We start from the raw sequence: 17,259 nt of genomic DNA on the forward strand, positions 1-17,259 counted from the left end.
CTCATCGCCCCACCTCAAAACATCAATCTGACTAGGAAACTGGATGCAGAGCGGAGTAAACTGTGATGTGAACACTTCCCAAGAAAGACATTTCAGGGGCAGACAGCTTCATGAAAAGAAGTTTTTGGAGGTGGGGTGGGCATTGCAGGGCCCAGAATCCAAAAAGGTCACACGGGTCAGGTGAAGCCATCCCCACTCCCCCTCTGTGATGTGAATAACACCGTGCAAATGCAGTTTTTGAAACAGAAGCAGGGGGTCCACGACCTTTTAAGCCAGGTGGCGCTGTGGTTAAACCACTGAGCCTAGGGCTTGCTGACCAGAAGGTTGGCGGTTCGAATCCCTGTGACGGGGTGAGCTCCCGTTGCTTGGTCCCAGCTCCTGCCAACCTAGCAGTTCGAAAGCACGTCAAAATGCAAGTAGATAAATAGGAACCGCTACAGCGGGAAGGTAAACGGCGTTTCCATGTGCTGCTCTGGTTTGCCAGAAGCGGCTTTGTCATGCTGGCCACATGACCTGGAAACTATACGCCGGCTCCCTCGGCCAATAATGCGAGATGAGCGCATAACCCCAGAGTCGGTCACGACTGGACCTAATGGTCAGGGGTCCCTTTACCTTTTTAATGTAAGCGGTACCCTTAGAACCGGTTCGTTTGCAAAACTCCGTTCAGAGTTCTTCCACGCAGAAAGCCAGTCTCGTCCACGGCCCCACCCCCACCCCCACCCCACCTCATCTCTTTTGAGCTGCTTAGTTTTCAGTGGGGAGGTGGGACCGTTGTTGCTGATGCTGTCGTTGGGCATATGGGGCCGGCAGCTTTTGCTGCGTGCGAGTCGCGACCTGTCTCAAATTGCGCAGGGGTCGTCCTAATCCCTGGATCGGGATTTCCCTCCCCACCCTCCACCTCCTGAGCAGCTCCCGATTTACGATGCCGCCTACGATTTCTTCCGGCCATGGGTGTAGACAGGGGGGGGCAGGAGGGGGCAGCTGCCCCCCCCAGAAGCAAAAAATTATTGTATTTTACAGACCATAACCAATACTTTGCCCCTCCAAAAACTGAAGTGGAAAGGGCTTTGCTTTAGCAAGAGCAGCTCTCCACTTGCTGGGGGCGGGAACACAGCTGTAACAAAAACACATCAAATAAATAAAGCAAAGTGGCTACCAGTACTTAAGCAGTTAAGACAATGGAGCAGAATATCCCTTCAGGCAAGGTCCACCCTATTCACCCTATTGTTATTCAGTGGGAGTTGTTAATGGGCATTCAGGGATCGCATTAACAGTTCTATTGGCGATTTAATGAGGGTGCAGAGGATTCAATTTGACTAAGGTGGCCCTGCAAGGCTAAAAGGAAGTGAATAAGAAGGGGGGGGGGGGCTGTAGCTTTGATAGACACAGTGATGTTTATAAAAAGCATTGGTGTTCCAGTCTGCCCCTCCTCCTGCATCTGTATACTGTAAATCAGGGGTGGCCACCTCCCAAGAGACTCTGATCTACTCACAGAGTTAAAAACTGGGAGTGATCTACCCCCTTTTGGGGGGTTCAGGTCAAAGCTGTTGAGTTTTTTTAAGGAAGGGAAGCCCTGTTTTGGGGGGTTTAGGTCAAACTTGTTGAGCTTCTTTTAGGAGGGAGGGAGGCCCATTTTTGTTTAGGGCTTCAGGTCATAGTTCAGCTTTTTTTAGGGAGGAGGAAAAATTTGGGTGAGCTTTTTTAGGGGTGCCAGTGATCTAGCAGTGATCTACCACAGACATCCAGTGATCTACTGGTAGATCACAATCTACCTGTTGGACGTGCCTGCTGTAAATCAAGCAGAGAGAAAGCTGCTTACAAGGCTCCTGTACAGGTGTACCGGTATCTTCCTCTTGCTGCAGAGTTCTAGCATCACAGCGTCACCCAGAGGCACCCACAAATGTGAGTTATCCCTCTCTCTATTTCTTCCTTCCTTTCCTCCCTCTTCCATCCTCAATAAAATACTGGGGGAGGGGCAGATAAGCCCCACATAGAAAGCCCATCAACATGACTCTTTAAAATACAGTATTTACCAGTAATTTCTTTTGGGGGGGGGGGAGGCACCTAGGCCTCTAGGAGTTGGCTGCTATGCCTAGGACAATTCAAGAAAGCAGAATGATGCATATGCTATGGTAATATATCAATGGAATCATAGAATTGTAGTCGGAAGGGACCACAAGGGTCATCTAGTCCAACCCCCTGCAATGCAGGATTTTTCCCCCAAGGTGGGGCTTGAACCCACAACATGGTTGAAATATTATGCTGATATGCAGCAACGCCTCGGAGCTGTCGTGACTGCGCCGTGCCTTCCCTCGCCCTCACCCGCCCTGCCACCCCCTCTTGCCTGCCCGACCCTCCCGTCCTCTTGCTGCAGAGTTCCAGCTTCACAGCGTCACCCAGAGGCACCCACAAATATGAGTTATCCCTCTCTCTATTTCTTCCTTCCTTCCCTCCCTCTTCCATTCTTAATAAAATACGGGGGGGGGGGGGCAGATAAGCCCCACATAGAAAGCCCATCAACATGGGGGGGATGACTCTTTCACATATGGTATTTACTAGTAATTGGGGGGGGGGGGAGGCACCTAGGCCTCTAGCAGTTGGCTGCTATGCCTAGGAGTAGGACAATTCAAGAAAGCAGAATGATGCATATGCTATGGTAATATATCAATAGAATCATAGAATTGTAGTCGGAAGGGACCACAAGGGTAATCTAGTCCAACCCCCTGCAATGCAGGAATTTTTTCCTAAGGTGGGGCTTGAACCCACAACATGGTTGAAATATTATGCTGATATGCAGCAACGCCTCGGAGCTGTCGTGACTGCGGCCGTGCCTTGCCTTGCCCTCACCCACCCTGTCACCCCCTCTTGCCTGCCTGACCCTCCCGTCCTCTCCAGCCAAGCAGGGTAGCCGCTGCCATTGCCAGCCCCAGAAGCACAAGGTGGCCGCTGCCGCCGCTGCTGCCACCACGATGTCGTTAGGCCAGCTGGCCCTGTAGCCCCGCCCACGTTCCCACTTTGTGGCCCCGCCCCTGAATGATCATGGCTTGCCCCCCCTAGTTTTGATCCTGGCTACGCCCTTGCTTCCGGCAACGAATCGGTTAATAATAACGTCCACTTGCCAGGAGGAATGTGCTGGCAGAAGAGTAGCAGCCGCAGCTCGTGCGCTGTGCGCTCCGGGTCCTCCGCCCACGTGACATGTGCTTGACGATGGGCCCACGCTTCGCGGGCGGAGAAGGAGATCAGACCTCTCTTCTGTCAATCACCCTCGTTCTCCGGTGGGGTCGGGCTCATAGGAGGGCTGGGAGGTGCGTGCAAAGGGGGTGGGGGTTTGCGGAGCGGTGAGTCGGCTTTGCAGCTGGCAGCAGGGCTGGGGGCGGGTAAGCCCACCCCCGATTTCCCTTCTCCCGTCTGAATTCTCCCACCAGCCCGAAAAACAAGGACAGCAGCATCTCCCCTCCTGCCCGTTTCTATACTTAGCTTCCGGGAAGCCGCCTTGCGAGGGGGAAATCTCTGGCCTCCCAGTTACCAGGACGACCAACACAGTTGCCAACTTTTTGTTCTGTGACTTTGACCTTAACCCCAGTTTTGTTGGTTTGCGTTACTGCGGCTTCTCCCCCCCCCAACCCACTTTCTCTGCATTTTTACCCCATCGCTGTGATAAATCATTAGACCAGGGGTAGGAGTGGAAGTGGAGACACTCAGGTCATGTAGCCACAGCAGAGGAATGAAGGCTAGGAGGAGTGCGGAGAGAAGAAAAGCAGAATTGGAGACTTTCACCTGCCTCACCTGCAATGAAATAGGCCTCTCCTGTTTCGGTCTCTACAGCCACAGCAGGCATTGTAATTCTCCAGCTTCATCCTCAAAGGTACACCCTTCCATTGTCTTCCGAGACAGATGCCAACAACAGGAATGGCCAGGGATGTCAGGAATCACCCACTCCTGCATTGGGCCTTGCTAGTCCTACAGCTGCAGCTGCCTTTGATGGCATCTCCCCCCCTCCAGCCCCCAACAGAGGTGATTGACCTGTGGCCCTCCAGGATTTGATTGAACAAATAATCATAGAATTGTAGAGTTGGAAGGGACCCTGAGGATCAATTAGTCCAACCCCCTGCAATACAGTTGTCCCATATGGGGATCGAACCTACAACCTTGGTGTCATCAGCACCATGCTCTACTAACTGAGCTATACAGGCCAAAGGCCATCAATCAGTTTCTATATCACTTAATTTAGTAACAAAAATACCTATCAGCGATGTACAGAAAGCGGAAGCAGCAATAGACAACTTAAACAAGATATTACAAAAATGCATATAGAAATGATATATAGTATTAATACAAAGGTACTAACATATTCATTTTCCTTCTGACACACATCCTCTCTCTCGGCCTCTGGGTTCTCACTCAGGCTCCAAACAAACTCTCAGCTCACCCACAATTCTCACAATGATAATTGCTACTGGAAACAGTGGACATCACCTTTCGCTCTCACCCTAGACTTGCCTTTTTATGGGCAGGCTGAAGGTGGGTTGTACTTCCCACAGCTGTGCCCCATTCAGCTGCACCCTCAACACCCAATTCTAGGTGTGCCAGGTTTGTTCAGTTTTCCAGGGAGTAAGAAGGATGGGAAGAGGGCCCCCCTCCACTCACAGCTCTTTCTTCCTCCGGTGTCCTCTCTTCCTCCTCCAGACTCTGCCTGCAGACTCTACCTGGCAAGTAATTTGTGGTGAGTTCTTACTAGCCCCATTTGTCAGGCTCACCTGTTGCTGGACTCCAGCTCTCCCCAGTCCCAGGCAACATGCTCATTGGTCAGGTGGGATGGGAGTTCTAGTTCAGCAACACCTGGGGGGGCGGCGGTGGCGGACAGGTGCAGGTGCCCCATCCCTCAGCTACAAGGACCAGTGGGATGACTCCCAGGAACGGAGGGAAATTTCTTTTTTTAAAAAAGTTTTTATTTATACTTTTCAAGTTTATACATTTCATTAATTTTACAATCAATTTAACATTTCAAAAATTGACTTCCCTCCCCCTCTTTCTGCGGTTCCTTAAATTTATTTTTTAATGTCTTCTGCATATCAAAATTCATTTAACTCATTCATTTAATTATCTACTGTAAATATATACTCTTATAAAACTGCAGGATATTACAATCACCCTGCTAATGTTTTTATCTGTTTACAATTTATTTGTAAATATTCAATAAGACATTTCCATTCTTTTATAAACAGTTTGTTATCTTGATTTCTTATTCTGCCATTTCTGCATATTCCATACGTTTTTGTATCCATTCTTCCTTTACCGGGACACCTGCTTCTTTCCACTTTTGGGCAAGTAAAATTCTTGCAGGGGGCAAATTCATGGAGGGAGAGCTCTATCAATGGCCACTAACTGCAATGGCTATAGTTGGAGGTGGCAAAGCTTCTGAATACCAGTGGCTGGAAACCACAGGAGGGGGAAGTGTTCTTGTGCTTGAATCCTGCTCGCAGGCTTCCCACAGGCACCTGTTTGGCCACTGCAGGAGCAGGATGCTGGACTGGATAGCCATTGGCCTGATGCAGCCGCCTCTTCTTATGTTCTGTTAACTGCCTTATACTGAGTCAGATGAGTAGAGCCCAGAAGAGATTGCCAGTGGTTCTCAAGGGTTTCCGACAGGGATCTCTCAGCCTTACATGGAGTGGCCAAGGATTGAACCCGGGACATTCTGCGTGTATTGCAGGGGGTTGGACTAGATGATCCTGGGGTCCCTTCCAACTCTACAGATCTATGATTCTATGCAAAACAGATGCTCTGCCACAATCGGACCAATTTTGCTTTGGCTCTCAAATTTGCTTCCCCCGACCCCTTGTCCCTGGTTTCACTTCTGCATTTCTAATGGGAAGTTGGTTACAACATGACACACAGCTGGCCACATTTTGGGATTGAAGCACAATGCTATGTCAGCCCAAATTACACAAGAATCCCGAATATAGTTTTCCGGGTAAACAGGAAGAAGCTTCTAGTTCTGTTGGCTGAGACAGAGGAGAGAGAGAGAGAGAGAGAGAGAGAGAGAGAGAGAGAGAGAGAGAGAGAGAGAGAGAGAGAGAGAGACTGGGTGATGTGCTGCCAATAACAGCTGAAACCAGAAGGGTGGGCTCTCTAACATTTCCTGCCGCTGTGGAACAGGACCTCAGAGTCCCGCAGACCCTTTCTCCTTCCCACAACTGACAAAAACCAGAATGAATGATGCAAAATGCTGTGGGTGGGTGGCAAATCGTGCAAAATAAGGGAGACCCTTATAGAAGTTAAGGTTTCAATGAACTGGAGCAATGAAACAAAATACAAAAATTCCTTCCAGCAGCACCTTAGAGACCAACTAAGTTTGTCATTGGTATGAGCTTTCGTGTGCATGCACACTTCTTCAGCAATGAAAAGCAATGGAAAGAGTATTGCATTGTAATGTGATGCAGCTGGGATAGTTAAACATGTCCCATGAGGATATGTTTGCCTAAATAAACAGAGCCATTTTAAATCCATTGCTAGCCCTGTGTAGAGCTTGTGTGAGGCCTGAGGTGGGGGTCTTGCTAGAATAAAGTTATAAACTCAAACAAAAAAGCAGATAGTCCCTAGCAGGGCCCTCCCAGCTGACTTGGCCCTCCAAAGCCCACCCCAGGGCCGGCTCTACGGGTAGGCTGGGTGGCGCCGGCCAGCCGGGGGGGGGGGCGCCACGCAGCCCGTCTGCCCGCCCGCCGGCCGCTCCGCCGTGCATCAAGCCCACCTGCCTGTCGTGCAGCAGCGCCCTCAGCGACCACGCTGCGCCCGGCCGCCCGTCGCGCTGGAAAACGGGGTGGCGGGGGGCGGAGGAGGGATCCGTCGCACCACGGCGCCAAAGGTACTTAAGACGGCCCTGCCCACCCCCCTCACACTTTTTGACATTAAGAACTGTTCAACAGTTGAATAGACTCCCATGAGTAGTGGTGGACTCTCCTTCCTTGGAAGTTTTTAAGCAGAGGTTGGATAGCCATCTGTCCTGGATGCTTTAGCTGAGATTCCTGCATTACAGAGGTCCTTCCAGATCTAAGATTCTATTATTATATTCTATGTCATATGAAACCTGAACTGAGCAAAATCTGCACTATTGCTCAACATCTGTCCGGATCTGGTCTGTAAGCTCCGAGGGGCTCACTTGGGACTTACTTTTGAGTAGACACCCATAGGACTCTGCCATCAGCTTCAGTCAAGCTGTGGGATTGGCAGGCAGAAGAAAAAGAGGCCATAGCCCCCGATGGAGCTTTTCATTTCCAATAATTGCAAGCTTCTGGATGTGAACTGGTGTATAGCTCTTTCTGCTAGGGGAAATGTTGCTCTGGGCTCCCTTTCACTTCCTCCCCCCTTCTTCTTCTTCTTCTTCTTCTTCTTCTTCTTCTTCTTCTTCTTCTTCTTCTTCTTCTTCTTCTTCTTCTTCTTCTTCTTCTCGTTCAGTCCTGCTAGCTAACCAGCAGCCCACTTGGCCAGGACTCCTTTTACACTGATCACAGCATTCCTGGAGTCCTGTGACACCATTGGCACCCCTGGGTGCAATCTAGAAAGAGGTAAGGGATCAGCTCGAGGTGTGTGTGTGTGTGTGTCAGCATTGGCGGGGGTGGCAAAACACCGTAGTACCTTGGCTTCAGGGGAGGCAGGTGGGTGGTTTTGCAAAGAGGAGTCTCTGCCCGCCCAAATTTGCTTCCTCATTTTGGATCCCAGAGAACTTAAACACCAGCTTGATTTACTCCAGCTTCTGGTGTGTAGGATTGATTCCAAGTCAGAGAAATGCAGGCGCCTGGAAACAGAATGGGAGAATTCCAAATCTGCAATATCGTAAAACCTTCATTATTCAGCACCCCTTGCCCTCACCCCAAGCAGAATGAATATCCTGTTTTTGAGCATTAAGAGCAGAAGAAGGATGGGCAGTTTGAACTCCTAAGTTTGATAGGGAGGAGAGTGCCAAGTGAAGTTGCTGCTCTTGTTATCACTGCTCTCCATGATAGGGAGAAAGAAAGTTACCCTGCAGGTTGTTGTTATTATTATTATTATTATTATTATTATTATTATTATTATTCCAAAAGGGGGCAATAATTCACTCCCCGCTATCCCTCTCTTATTTTCTCCTGCTCCCTTTTGATCTCCTCTTCCCAACACAGTTGCTGTTTTGAAAGTCTACAGAAGCCCACTCCCCAAACACCATCATGGATTCAACTCTGATTGCGCCAACATGGCCCTCCTCGAGGGATGAGTCCGATGCTTCTGTGCCAAAATCAGTGAAGAAGTTTTATCGGGGTGAGCCATTGGCACTGGGGGTGAGTACAGAATATTGGGGGGGGAATCATCTTTGAATATACAGTGGCTAGCTCATGACTGCCTGCCTCCTTTGGGACTTCCTTCCACATTCCATATTAGAAGTCCTGCTGTTGTTGTATGAGTTGCTTTCTACACAAACGTCTGCCGAGTTCTTCGTGACATGCTCACGGGTAAATAGGGATTGGACTGCAGCCTACATGAACATTAAAAAGAAGAAGAAAGGTATCATTTTGACATAAGCCTTCCTTAGGCACATTAATCCTGAGGCGACATAAAAGTTTATAAGTTTCCCCACCTCTGCTTTAATTTTTTTTTTTAAAAAAACCAAGCAGAGTCTTAAAATACATGTGGTAAATGCCAACAGTGCCCTTCAGCTCTCTATATTGGACAAACAGGCCAAACTTTACGCCAAAGGATTGTTGTTGTTTGTTGTTTAGTCGTTTAGTCGTGTCCGACTCTTCGTGACCCCATGGACCATAGCATGCCAGGCACTCCAGTCTTGCACTGCCTCCCGCAGTTTGGTCAAACTCATGTTCGTAGCTTCAAGAACACTGTCCAGCCATCTCATCCTCTGTCGTCCCCTTCTCCTAGTGCCCTCAATCTTTCCCAACATCAGGGTCTTTTCCAAGGATTCTTCTCTTCTCATGAGGTGGCCAAAGTATTGGAGCCTCAGCTTCATGATCTGTCCTTCCAGTGAGCACTCAGGGCTGATTTCCTTAAGAATGGATAGGTTTGATCTTCTTGCAGTCCATGGGACTCTCAAGAGTCTCCTCCAGCACCATAATTCAAAAGCATCAATTCTTCGGCGATCAGCCAAAGGATAAATGGACATAAATCTGACATCAGGAATCACAAGACAGAGAAACCAGTAGGAGAACACTTCAATCTCCCAGGACATTCTATACAAGATCTCAAAGTAGCTGTCTTTCAGAATTTCAGAAATAGACTGGAAAGAGAAGTTGCTGAATTGCAACTTATTACCAAACTTAAAACCATGGAGAGACCTGGTCTGAATAGAGACATTGGATTCTTATCTCATTATACATGATAAAGCTATTTTTAGCCATCTCACCCCTTGCTTTTTCCTATAAGACCAATTGCAGTCGTTAACAGTTGTCCACAGGTTTACCACACCTATCAGCCAATCACCCATTCCCACCACCCTTCTGAGTAATACCCCTCCCCACCCTCTCACTATATATAAAGGTCTGGTGACTTCTGTTTCAGTGTATCTGAAGAAGTGGGCATCCACACAAAAGCTCATACCAATGACAAACTTAGTTGGTCTCTAAGGTGCTACTGGAAGGATTTTTTTTATTTTGTTTCGACTACGGCAGACCAACACGGCTACCTACCTGTAACTTAAAATACATGCAATGCCAAACAAACAAACATAGAAATTATTGAGAGTATACATACATACATACATTAAAGCAGATGTCTATGTAGTCTATGTGGTTAAATACACATCATGCATTTATGGGACAATGCAGCAATGCACTCTTCCCAATCTCATTTCAGCTTACCCTCGCAGAACAATTTCCCCTTGCCTTCCCTTGCACACTGTTTTAGGGGTTTCCCCAGAACCCTTAGATCCAATGGGGGATGTGGAGGCCAGGTGGGCAGGAGAAAACCCCATTGCATTAGTGGGAGTCCCTGCACTGGCTTCCACTAGCACCATCGCTGCCCCCCCCCAGCCAAATCCTGAGAAATGTAGTTTACCTCTCACAGAACGATGTTAGAAACTGAGATATGAAAGCTAGGAGCTAAATGGCACCTTAATCCTAGGTTATGGGCATAACAGTGAAATGTACAGGTGCACTTTTTTATAACATGAATTCAAAGCTGAAGATGAACTGCAGCTAAAATATTGTGCTCATTCTACACATGGTCTAGTCCTTCCCCTTCTTCACACACCCCTGATATTCTTAAGAGGGTCTCTTCCCCAGTCTTCAGAGAGTAGCTGGAAGTGGGGAGACAGAAAAAAGGTCCTCCTTTCCTTCCACTCTGCAGTTTTAACTCGAAATATTAGGCCCGGTACTGTGCCCAGAGCTCAGAAACTGCTCGTGCTAATGAAATTCCATGTCGCAAAATGTCCCTAGAACAATGGGAGCTTTGAACACTGTCACAGAACTATAATTCGTTCCAACTTGGCTTCTTTATGCCGGAACGAAGAATCCTTCCATGTGACAAGTCAATCGAGAACCTGAGTCTGAGAAATGGGCTGCAAAGGTGCACCACTGCAGTTGCTGTATAAGTTGCTTTTTTAAAAAAAAAAAAAAATCTGCCCCGCCCCTGGTGCATTTTTTTAAAAGGCCATGCTATGACCATAGTTACAGCTGAGGACTGTCCACTGCTGTTTAATGAAGCACATAGTAATGAAGCTTAAAAATACTGAAGGACAGGCAGGGGGCCAAACTTAGGTCAAACACTGGTGGGTTTGTAGTGGACCTGTGACCACAGTAACTGCCCCAGCAATTCAGCCAATGTCTGGGACAGTTCTGTGCCTAAATTGGCAAGGCTTGTGAGAGCGCTCACCCCTGCCACCCTGGCTATTAGAGCAGTGCCTCTGCTCCTGTTTCTGAGCAGACATTCCCTCCTCATCTCCCCATCTTTTGCTTCACACAGCCACAAAATGCTTCCCTCCCTCGTTTTTTCGGCTTTGGGAAAGCTGCTGCCAAGGGTGACCCTGCATGATTGGAAATTTGCATCTCCACCACATTCCCCTCCCCCCTCAATCTTCAAGGCGAACATCAGCACAGGGGGGAATATGAAGCCTGGAGTCAGGGGAAGCTGCTCCCTTGGGGCAAATGCAGTTCTGCCCCTCCAGTCTGTCTTTAGCTAGCTACCCCCCCCCCGCCGCCGCCACCCAGTTGCCTGCTCCCTTACTTGCAACCAGACCAGGGGGGGAGGCCCTGGCTGCCTAGATTCATGTCCTCCTCCTTAGTTCAATTCAATAAGGAGGAAGAAGGGGACAAAACTGAAATCACTTGTCTCTCACCTCCACCGACTCTCAGTCTCCCACTGCCCTCTGCCCTCCCAGTCTCAAAGAGCAGCAGCCACTATTCAAATCACATCAGTAATGGGCTTTAGTACATTGTAGTCACAACCTGCATATCTTAGTAAGCAACCTGTGCTATTTTAAGGGTTTAGGATACCCCCTAAAAACCCAGTCTAGAATGAGTTGGCTCTGCTTGCCATTGGCTCTGAGCAAGGTTGAAATAGATGACTTTTAGGCTCCCTTCCAACTCTATGACTCTGTGATCCTGCCTTCATCTGCTGTGGCCTTTCCACCTTCTGCCCTACCAGTCCCAACCACCGACCAACCACCACACCTCAGAGCTGTCCCTGTGAGCCTGTTTATTTGCCTTCCCCTGTCTGATGTTTGAACTGCAACCACTAGGAACATCTGGAGGGGACATGCACGCGCTTCCATTCAGTACAATCTACTGCATGTCTCCTCAGACTGAGTTCAGAGGGACTTCCTCCCAAGTAAGTGCATTGAGGATTGCAGACTTTGGTCCTGCTTTCCCTGGCCATGAGCTGTAGGTGCCTCCTTTGAGCATTTCTGTTTTGTTCCAAAGACTCAAGACTACCTTAAAGATTTATGTTAAGTTTGTCCAGTGGCAAACTTTGGCCTTTAAAATTTCAGTGGCGCCCTGTGCGATGCTAAAATTCAGCTCCCTGCTGCCTCCCATCTTCCATGGCTTGTTATTGTTGCAGCATCCTCTGATGGCTGATTTGGCCCTTGGAAGCTCTCAGTTGTAAATATTTGATTATTATAAGGATATTGGTGGAGTCCATTGATATACGCACCCCGTAGGTAAATTATTGATCCCCATAGTGCTGATTAACTCCTATGGACAGACACAGGCACCACCAAACTTCAGCCATCCAGATGTTTTGGACTACAATTCCCATCATCCCTGACCACTGGTTCTGTTAGCTAGGGATCATGGGAGTTGTAGGTCAAAACATCTGGAGGGCTGCAGTTTGGGGATGCCTGGAAGCAGGTAGCATTCATGAAGGAGGAGGAGGAGGAGGAGGAGGAGGAGGAGGAGGAGGAGAATCATACCTCTTCTGCACCCCATGGAGACAGTATTCATGCCAGAAAAACATCAAGATCTGAAGTGATCTTTATTTGCTCTATGGGTAGAAATTGTGGTGATGCTAAAACCCGGTTTTATGCTTGCTTTGCAGATCACACAAATCCTCCTCGGAATCACGCACATTGCATTTGGAGTTGTGCTCAACTTAATGGGCGAACACAGAGGACCTTACATTGCTATAGAACAACCATTCTGGGCCGGAATCTTGGTAATTCTACATATAATATCTGTGTGTGTTAAAAAAAAACAACCTAAAAAGCAAAACAGTTCCTTCAGGATTCACCCGAGACTAAGGCAGAGATGGGAAACCTGTGATTGTCTGCGTGTCGTTGGACTGAAACTCCCATCATCCCCAGATAGCATGGCCAATATGTAGGGATGGTGGGAGTTGTAGTTCAGCCATGGGCCACAGACTCCCCAGTCCTGTAATAAATGAAGTAAATCAGCGGAAGACCAGAAACCCATTCCAGTCTTGTAATGTAGTCAAGGCTGAGCATCACTCACAGATCCTACAACTGCAGCGTGGAAGGAGGGAAGGGAGTATTAAGCAGAGTTAAGCCTCACGAGAAGCAGTAGGATCTGCTGGGAAGGGTGGCACCATGATCCTGACTTCTGGGCGACGGAGTCAGTCCTGCTTAATCATGAGGTGTGGGTGCTCTGCCAGGAGCACAGAATTGGCTCTGGTATTTAACACCAGTAAAATTAGCTAAAATGTATAGAATGAGTAGTAAAACATGCTGGAAATGTCAAGAAAAAGATTGTGAATTTTACCATATGTGGTGGACATGCGAAAAAGTTAAAAGATTTTGGGAAATGATATATAATGAATTGAAAAAGATGTTTAGGTATACCTTTCCCAAAAAACCTGAGGCTTTTCTATTGGGACTCATGGGAGAGGACCTAGCAAAAGGAGATCAGAGACTATTTATGTATGCCACAACCACGGCAAGGACTCTGTTAGCCCAAAAATGGAAATTACAAGAGATACCAACGATTCAGGAGTGGCAGATGAAAATGATTGACTATGCAGGGTTAGCAAAGTTGACCTGTGGGATCTGTAACCAGGGAGAGACAAAGTTTCAAAAGGAATGGAGTAAATTCATTGACTACATAGAGAAGAACTGTAGAAGCTTAAAGACACTTGCAGGACTGAAATAAATCCTACGAACTGATTTAAAATGTGGGTAAAAAGGAGCTGCGAGATAAGAGTGAGAAATAAAGCCGAATGATGGGAGGGAGGGAAGTCACAGCTTGGCAGAGCAAAATGATTTGAGAGAGGGGGATATAAGATGAATTGTATAAATGTTGTTTTTGTTTTGTTTTGTTTGTTAAAAGTTAATAAAAAATTTTATATATATATATATATATATATATATATATATATATATATATATGTATATGTATATATAAATAAATAAAAGGAGCACAGAATTGGCTTGGCCAGTTGCCTGTACAGTGCTGATGTCTGTGCCACCTTGCCTCCCACCCTCTCTCCCAGTAAAGGGCGGAGACTCCTCTGCCAGGAGGTGAGGTATGCCGCCATGCTGGAGGGAGGCTGAATATGATTTCCAGTAACAACAGGATCTGCATAGGCCCTTGCCCTTCCATGTCAGAAGCAGAAGCAGAACATCTGTGCATACTATCAAATCACATTTCCAAGTGTAAGCCTACAAGGAAACAAACAACTACTGTACCTGACTTTTAGAAGACATCTGAAGGCAGCCCTGTATTGGGAAATTTTTAATGTCTGATGTTTTACAATTTTTTTATATTTGCTGTAAGCCACCCAAAGTGGCTGGGGAAACCCAGCCAGATGGGTGGGGTGTAAATAAAACTATAACAATAACAAATAACAAAATAATGTGCATTTAACCGGTGTGCATTCAGCTTTATGGAAATAGAATTTTTTTAAGGGGGAGGGGCAACACAGAGAACCAGTAGGCTTCTTATGGATCACAGCATGATGAGCAATATTTCCACAATGGAAGAACCCTGAAAATAATACCTGGGATACAGCAATGTTTGAGCATCTCACCAGACACAGGAGGGCAATTAAAGGCAATGACAAAAAGAGACCCTTCCAAAAAGTGTGGATCCCTTTCTTTAATTATGTTAATGACCAAAACCAAGTCCTTGTTACACCAACTGCTCAATCTTCTCCGTGGAGAGGTTACGTTAAGTAATATGTTTGAACATTGAAAGTGTAAGCTCAGTGGGTTTTTTTTCTTCTTCTTCTAAAAAAATGTTTAGGGGCACTCTCATTTTGACTCAAGAAAATCACCATTTTATAGTTCAAATCGGGAAAAATATAGTACAGTAAATGGACAAAAGTACAAAGATTCACAAAAGGTTTAGGGGTATGTGTAGCCCTGCATCCTCCCCCCCAAAAAAGCACTGTGTAAGCTCAATAATATTAATGATAATGATAATAATTGTTTATTTGTACCCCACTCATCTGACTGGGTACAATGGACAGGACAAACACCATTAGAGCTGTACTGCTGGATAAGTGTTTAATGGTTCTTATATTTGTATAAAAAACAATTAAATTTGTTTTTAAAAGGGGATGGAAAAGAGGTAGGGTTCCAGGAAAAAAACCACTATTGCAATCCCAACCATCAATGAACCCAATGTGTTTTGACTATACAGTGGTACCTCCGGTTGTGAGCGGGATCCGTTCCGGAAGTCCGGCCATATCCCGAAGTTTTCGCTACTAGAGAGACCACTTCCGCGCATGCGCGAGCGGTGAAACACTTCCAGGGTTGCCGCTTTCGCAACCCGAAGTTTACGTGACCCGAGGTTCTACTGTACATGGTTTTGGTGCATAGCTGTCAAGTTCTCCCTTTTTCTAAGGGAAATTCCCTTATGCTGAATAGGCTTCCTTGCGAGAAAAGGGAAAACTTGACCAGCTATGTTTGGGTGTGATCCCCACCCAGAACGTAACCCCTGTGTACTATGACACAGCCCTGACTTGGGTCCTTAGAGGTGGTAGGGATCAGGTGGCCGTTGTTGCGAGCAGTGGGTGCATGGCATCAGGGCCACTTGTAGGTTTGGAGGTCCCTTGTGCAAGGTGTCCTTGTGGGTCTCCTCCCTCATTGAGTTTGCCTCCTCACTGGCTGCCCCTATGGCTCCTCTTTCTAGGCAGGGACCCAATGAAGAAGCAGGCTCCACCCTCTCCCACTCCCTGTTGTTTGGTCCAATGTGACAGGTAGGGGAACTAGCCGCTTGCAGCAGTGGTGGGGAGGAGGAGGTCTGGGGACCTGGTTCCAACATGACCTCTGCTAAGATAAGAGCTCTTGGCAGATGCCTGAACATACCAACCCTTGAGGCCAGCTATTGATGGCTGCCCTGTAAGGAAGTGGGCTGAGTTAGAGGCAGAGAGATTTTGGAAAAGGCCCACAATGGGGAACTGCATAGTTTTTTCAAACTACAAGAGCCTCCATGCCACAGTGATTAGTGTGTTACACTAAGCCTGGGAAACCATGGTTTGCATTCAACTTGCCTTCTACATATGATAAAACGCCTTTGTAATCTTGTTCACTGTTTCTGTCTTCCTCTTCCATCTCTTACAGTACATCGTTTCGGGATCTCTGTCTGTGGCAGCTGCCAGGAACCCTAAAGTGCCAATGGTAACTAATTTGTTTGCAGGCACACACATCTGTGTGACATGATGGGAGGTGGAGCACGCAGCTCATGACGTCTTCTGCTTGCCATTTAAGGCTCCCTCCTGGAATTCCTAGTCTGACGCTATCATGCCCAAACTCATGCATTTTTTCCTGAGGAAGTTCTGTGGATTACTTTATGAGGTTTAGGAACTTGGCTCAGGCCAAGCGTTAGATTGGATTGAAACGGCGTTAGAAATGGAGGTTGAATTTGATTCAGTATGCACCAAAAGCTGAATGTATAAAATCTTCACTTTCTGAAATGATATGCATTTGAGAACTATATCCTTCGAAATCTACACTTAGTTGAATTTTGCAATGAAATTCTCCAACCATCCAGTGTTTACAAAAATGCATTTATTAGGAGAATGTGCATAAAGATGAAGACATTAGGACATTATCAGCTTTCCAATTGCACACAATTATTTCCCTCCACTCCATATTTTGGGTTCAACCACACACTTAAAAAAAGACATCCTGCCTCGATCTCAGACAACTCATAGCTGGTCAGCTGCAGCTGGTTAGAATCTGATAGTTTTAAAAATTTTGTAAAAATTTTTGTGGGATATTTCCAAAGCAAAGGCTATATTTACCCATGTATGTCCAAAGCTGAAATGGGTGCTATTGTCCCACAATGGAACCTGCCCTCCCCACCTCATGTGAAACTCAAGGGGTGGCGCTCTGTATCAGTGTATTGTGACACCATTGGATGACCCCAGAAGCCCCATCTGTGTCCCGTTCTGGGCGCCACAATTTAAGAAGGATATTGACAAGCTGGAATATGTGCAGAGGAGGGCAACCAAGATGATCAAGGGCCTGGAAACCAAGCCTTATGAGGGAGTTGGGTGTGTTTAGTCCGGATAAGAGGAGATATGATACCAGGCAGATGCCTCAGGGCTATTGCCACCATCAGAGAGGTCAACAGAGCTAGAATTGCTTAATGAAATAATGTTATATGTCACCATTTTTAGGTGAAAGGCATGCTTGGAATGAATGTGGTGAGTTGTGTGGCAGCCGGCATTGGAATTGTGACGCTCTGTATTCAACTGGAATATTTCACACCAAGATGGGAAGCAGAATACTTTTGCCATTATGAGTATTCAGGCAACACTACACTGTCAGAGTGCATTAAAATTCACATGCTCCCTTGGGTAAGTGCAGGTCTCACCAATACT

At 47.0% G+C, this 17,259-nt stretch overlaps 1 protein-coding gene across 6 annotated transcripts in view; it reads left to right on the plus strand.

The window, feature by feature from the left end:
* The first annotated feature begins 3,223 nt into the window (after positions 1-3,223).
* Positions 3,224-17,259, plus strand: part of LOC118086129 (membrane-spanning 4-domains subfamily A member 4A) — a 30,888-nt gene continuing 16,852 nt past the window's right edge. The window contains exons 1-5 of one of the 6 annotated variants that reach the window (XM_035117413.2): positions 3,730-3,865; positions 8,157-8,312; positions 12,514-12,630; positions 15,995-16,051; positions 17,056-17,235. In XM_035117413.2, the coding sequence (XP_034973304.2) occupies positions 8,202-8,312; positions 12,514-12,630; positions 15,995-16,051; positions 17,056-17,235 (465 nt within the window). In that variant the 5' untranslated portion in view covers positions 3,730-3,865; positions 8,157-8,201. Of the gene's footprint in view, positions 3,866-6,905; positions 7,566-8,156; positions 8,313-12,513; positions 12,631-15,994; positions 16,052-17,055; positions 17,236-17,259 lie in introns of those variants that run through there. The other 5 variants (XM_035117414.2, XM_035117422.2, XM_035117410.2 and 2 more) reach the window with 5 other exon arrangements.

Source organism: Zootoca vivipara, chromosome 6 (assembly GCF_963506605.1).
Source record: "Zootoca vivipara chromosome 6, rZooViv1.1, whole genome shotgun sequence".
NCBI classification, from domain to species: Eukaryota; Metazoa; Chordata; class Lepidosauria; order Squamata; family Lacertidae; genus Zootoca; species Zootoca vivipara.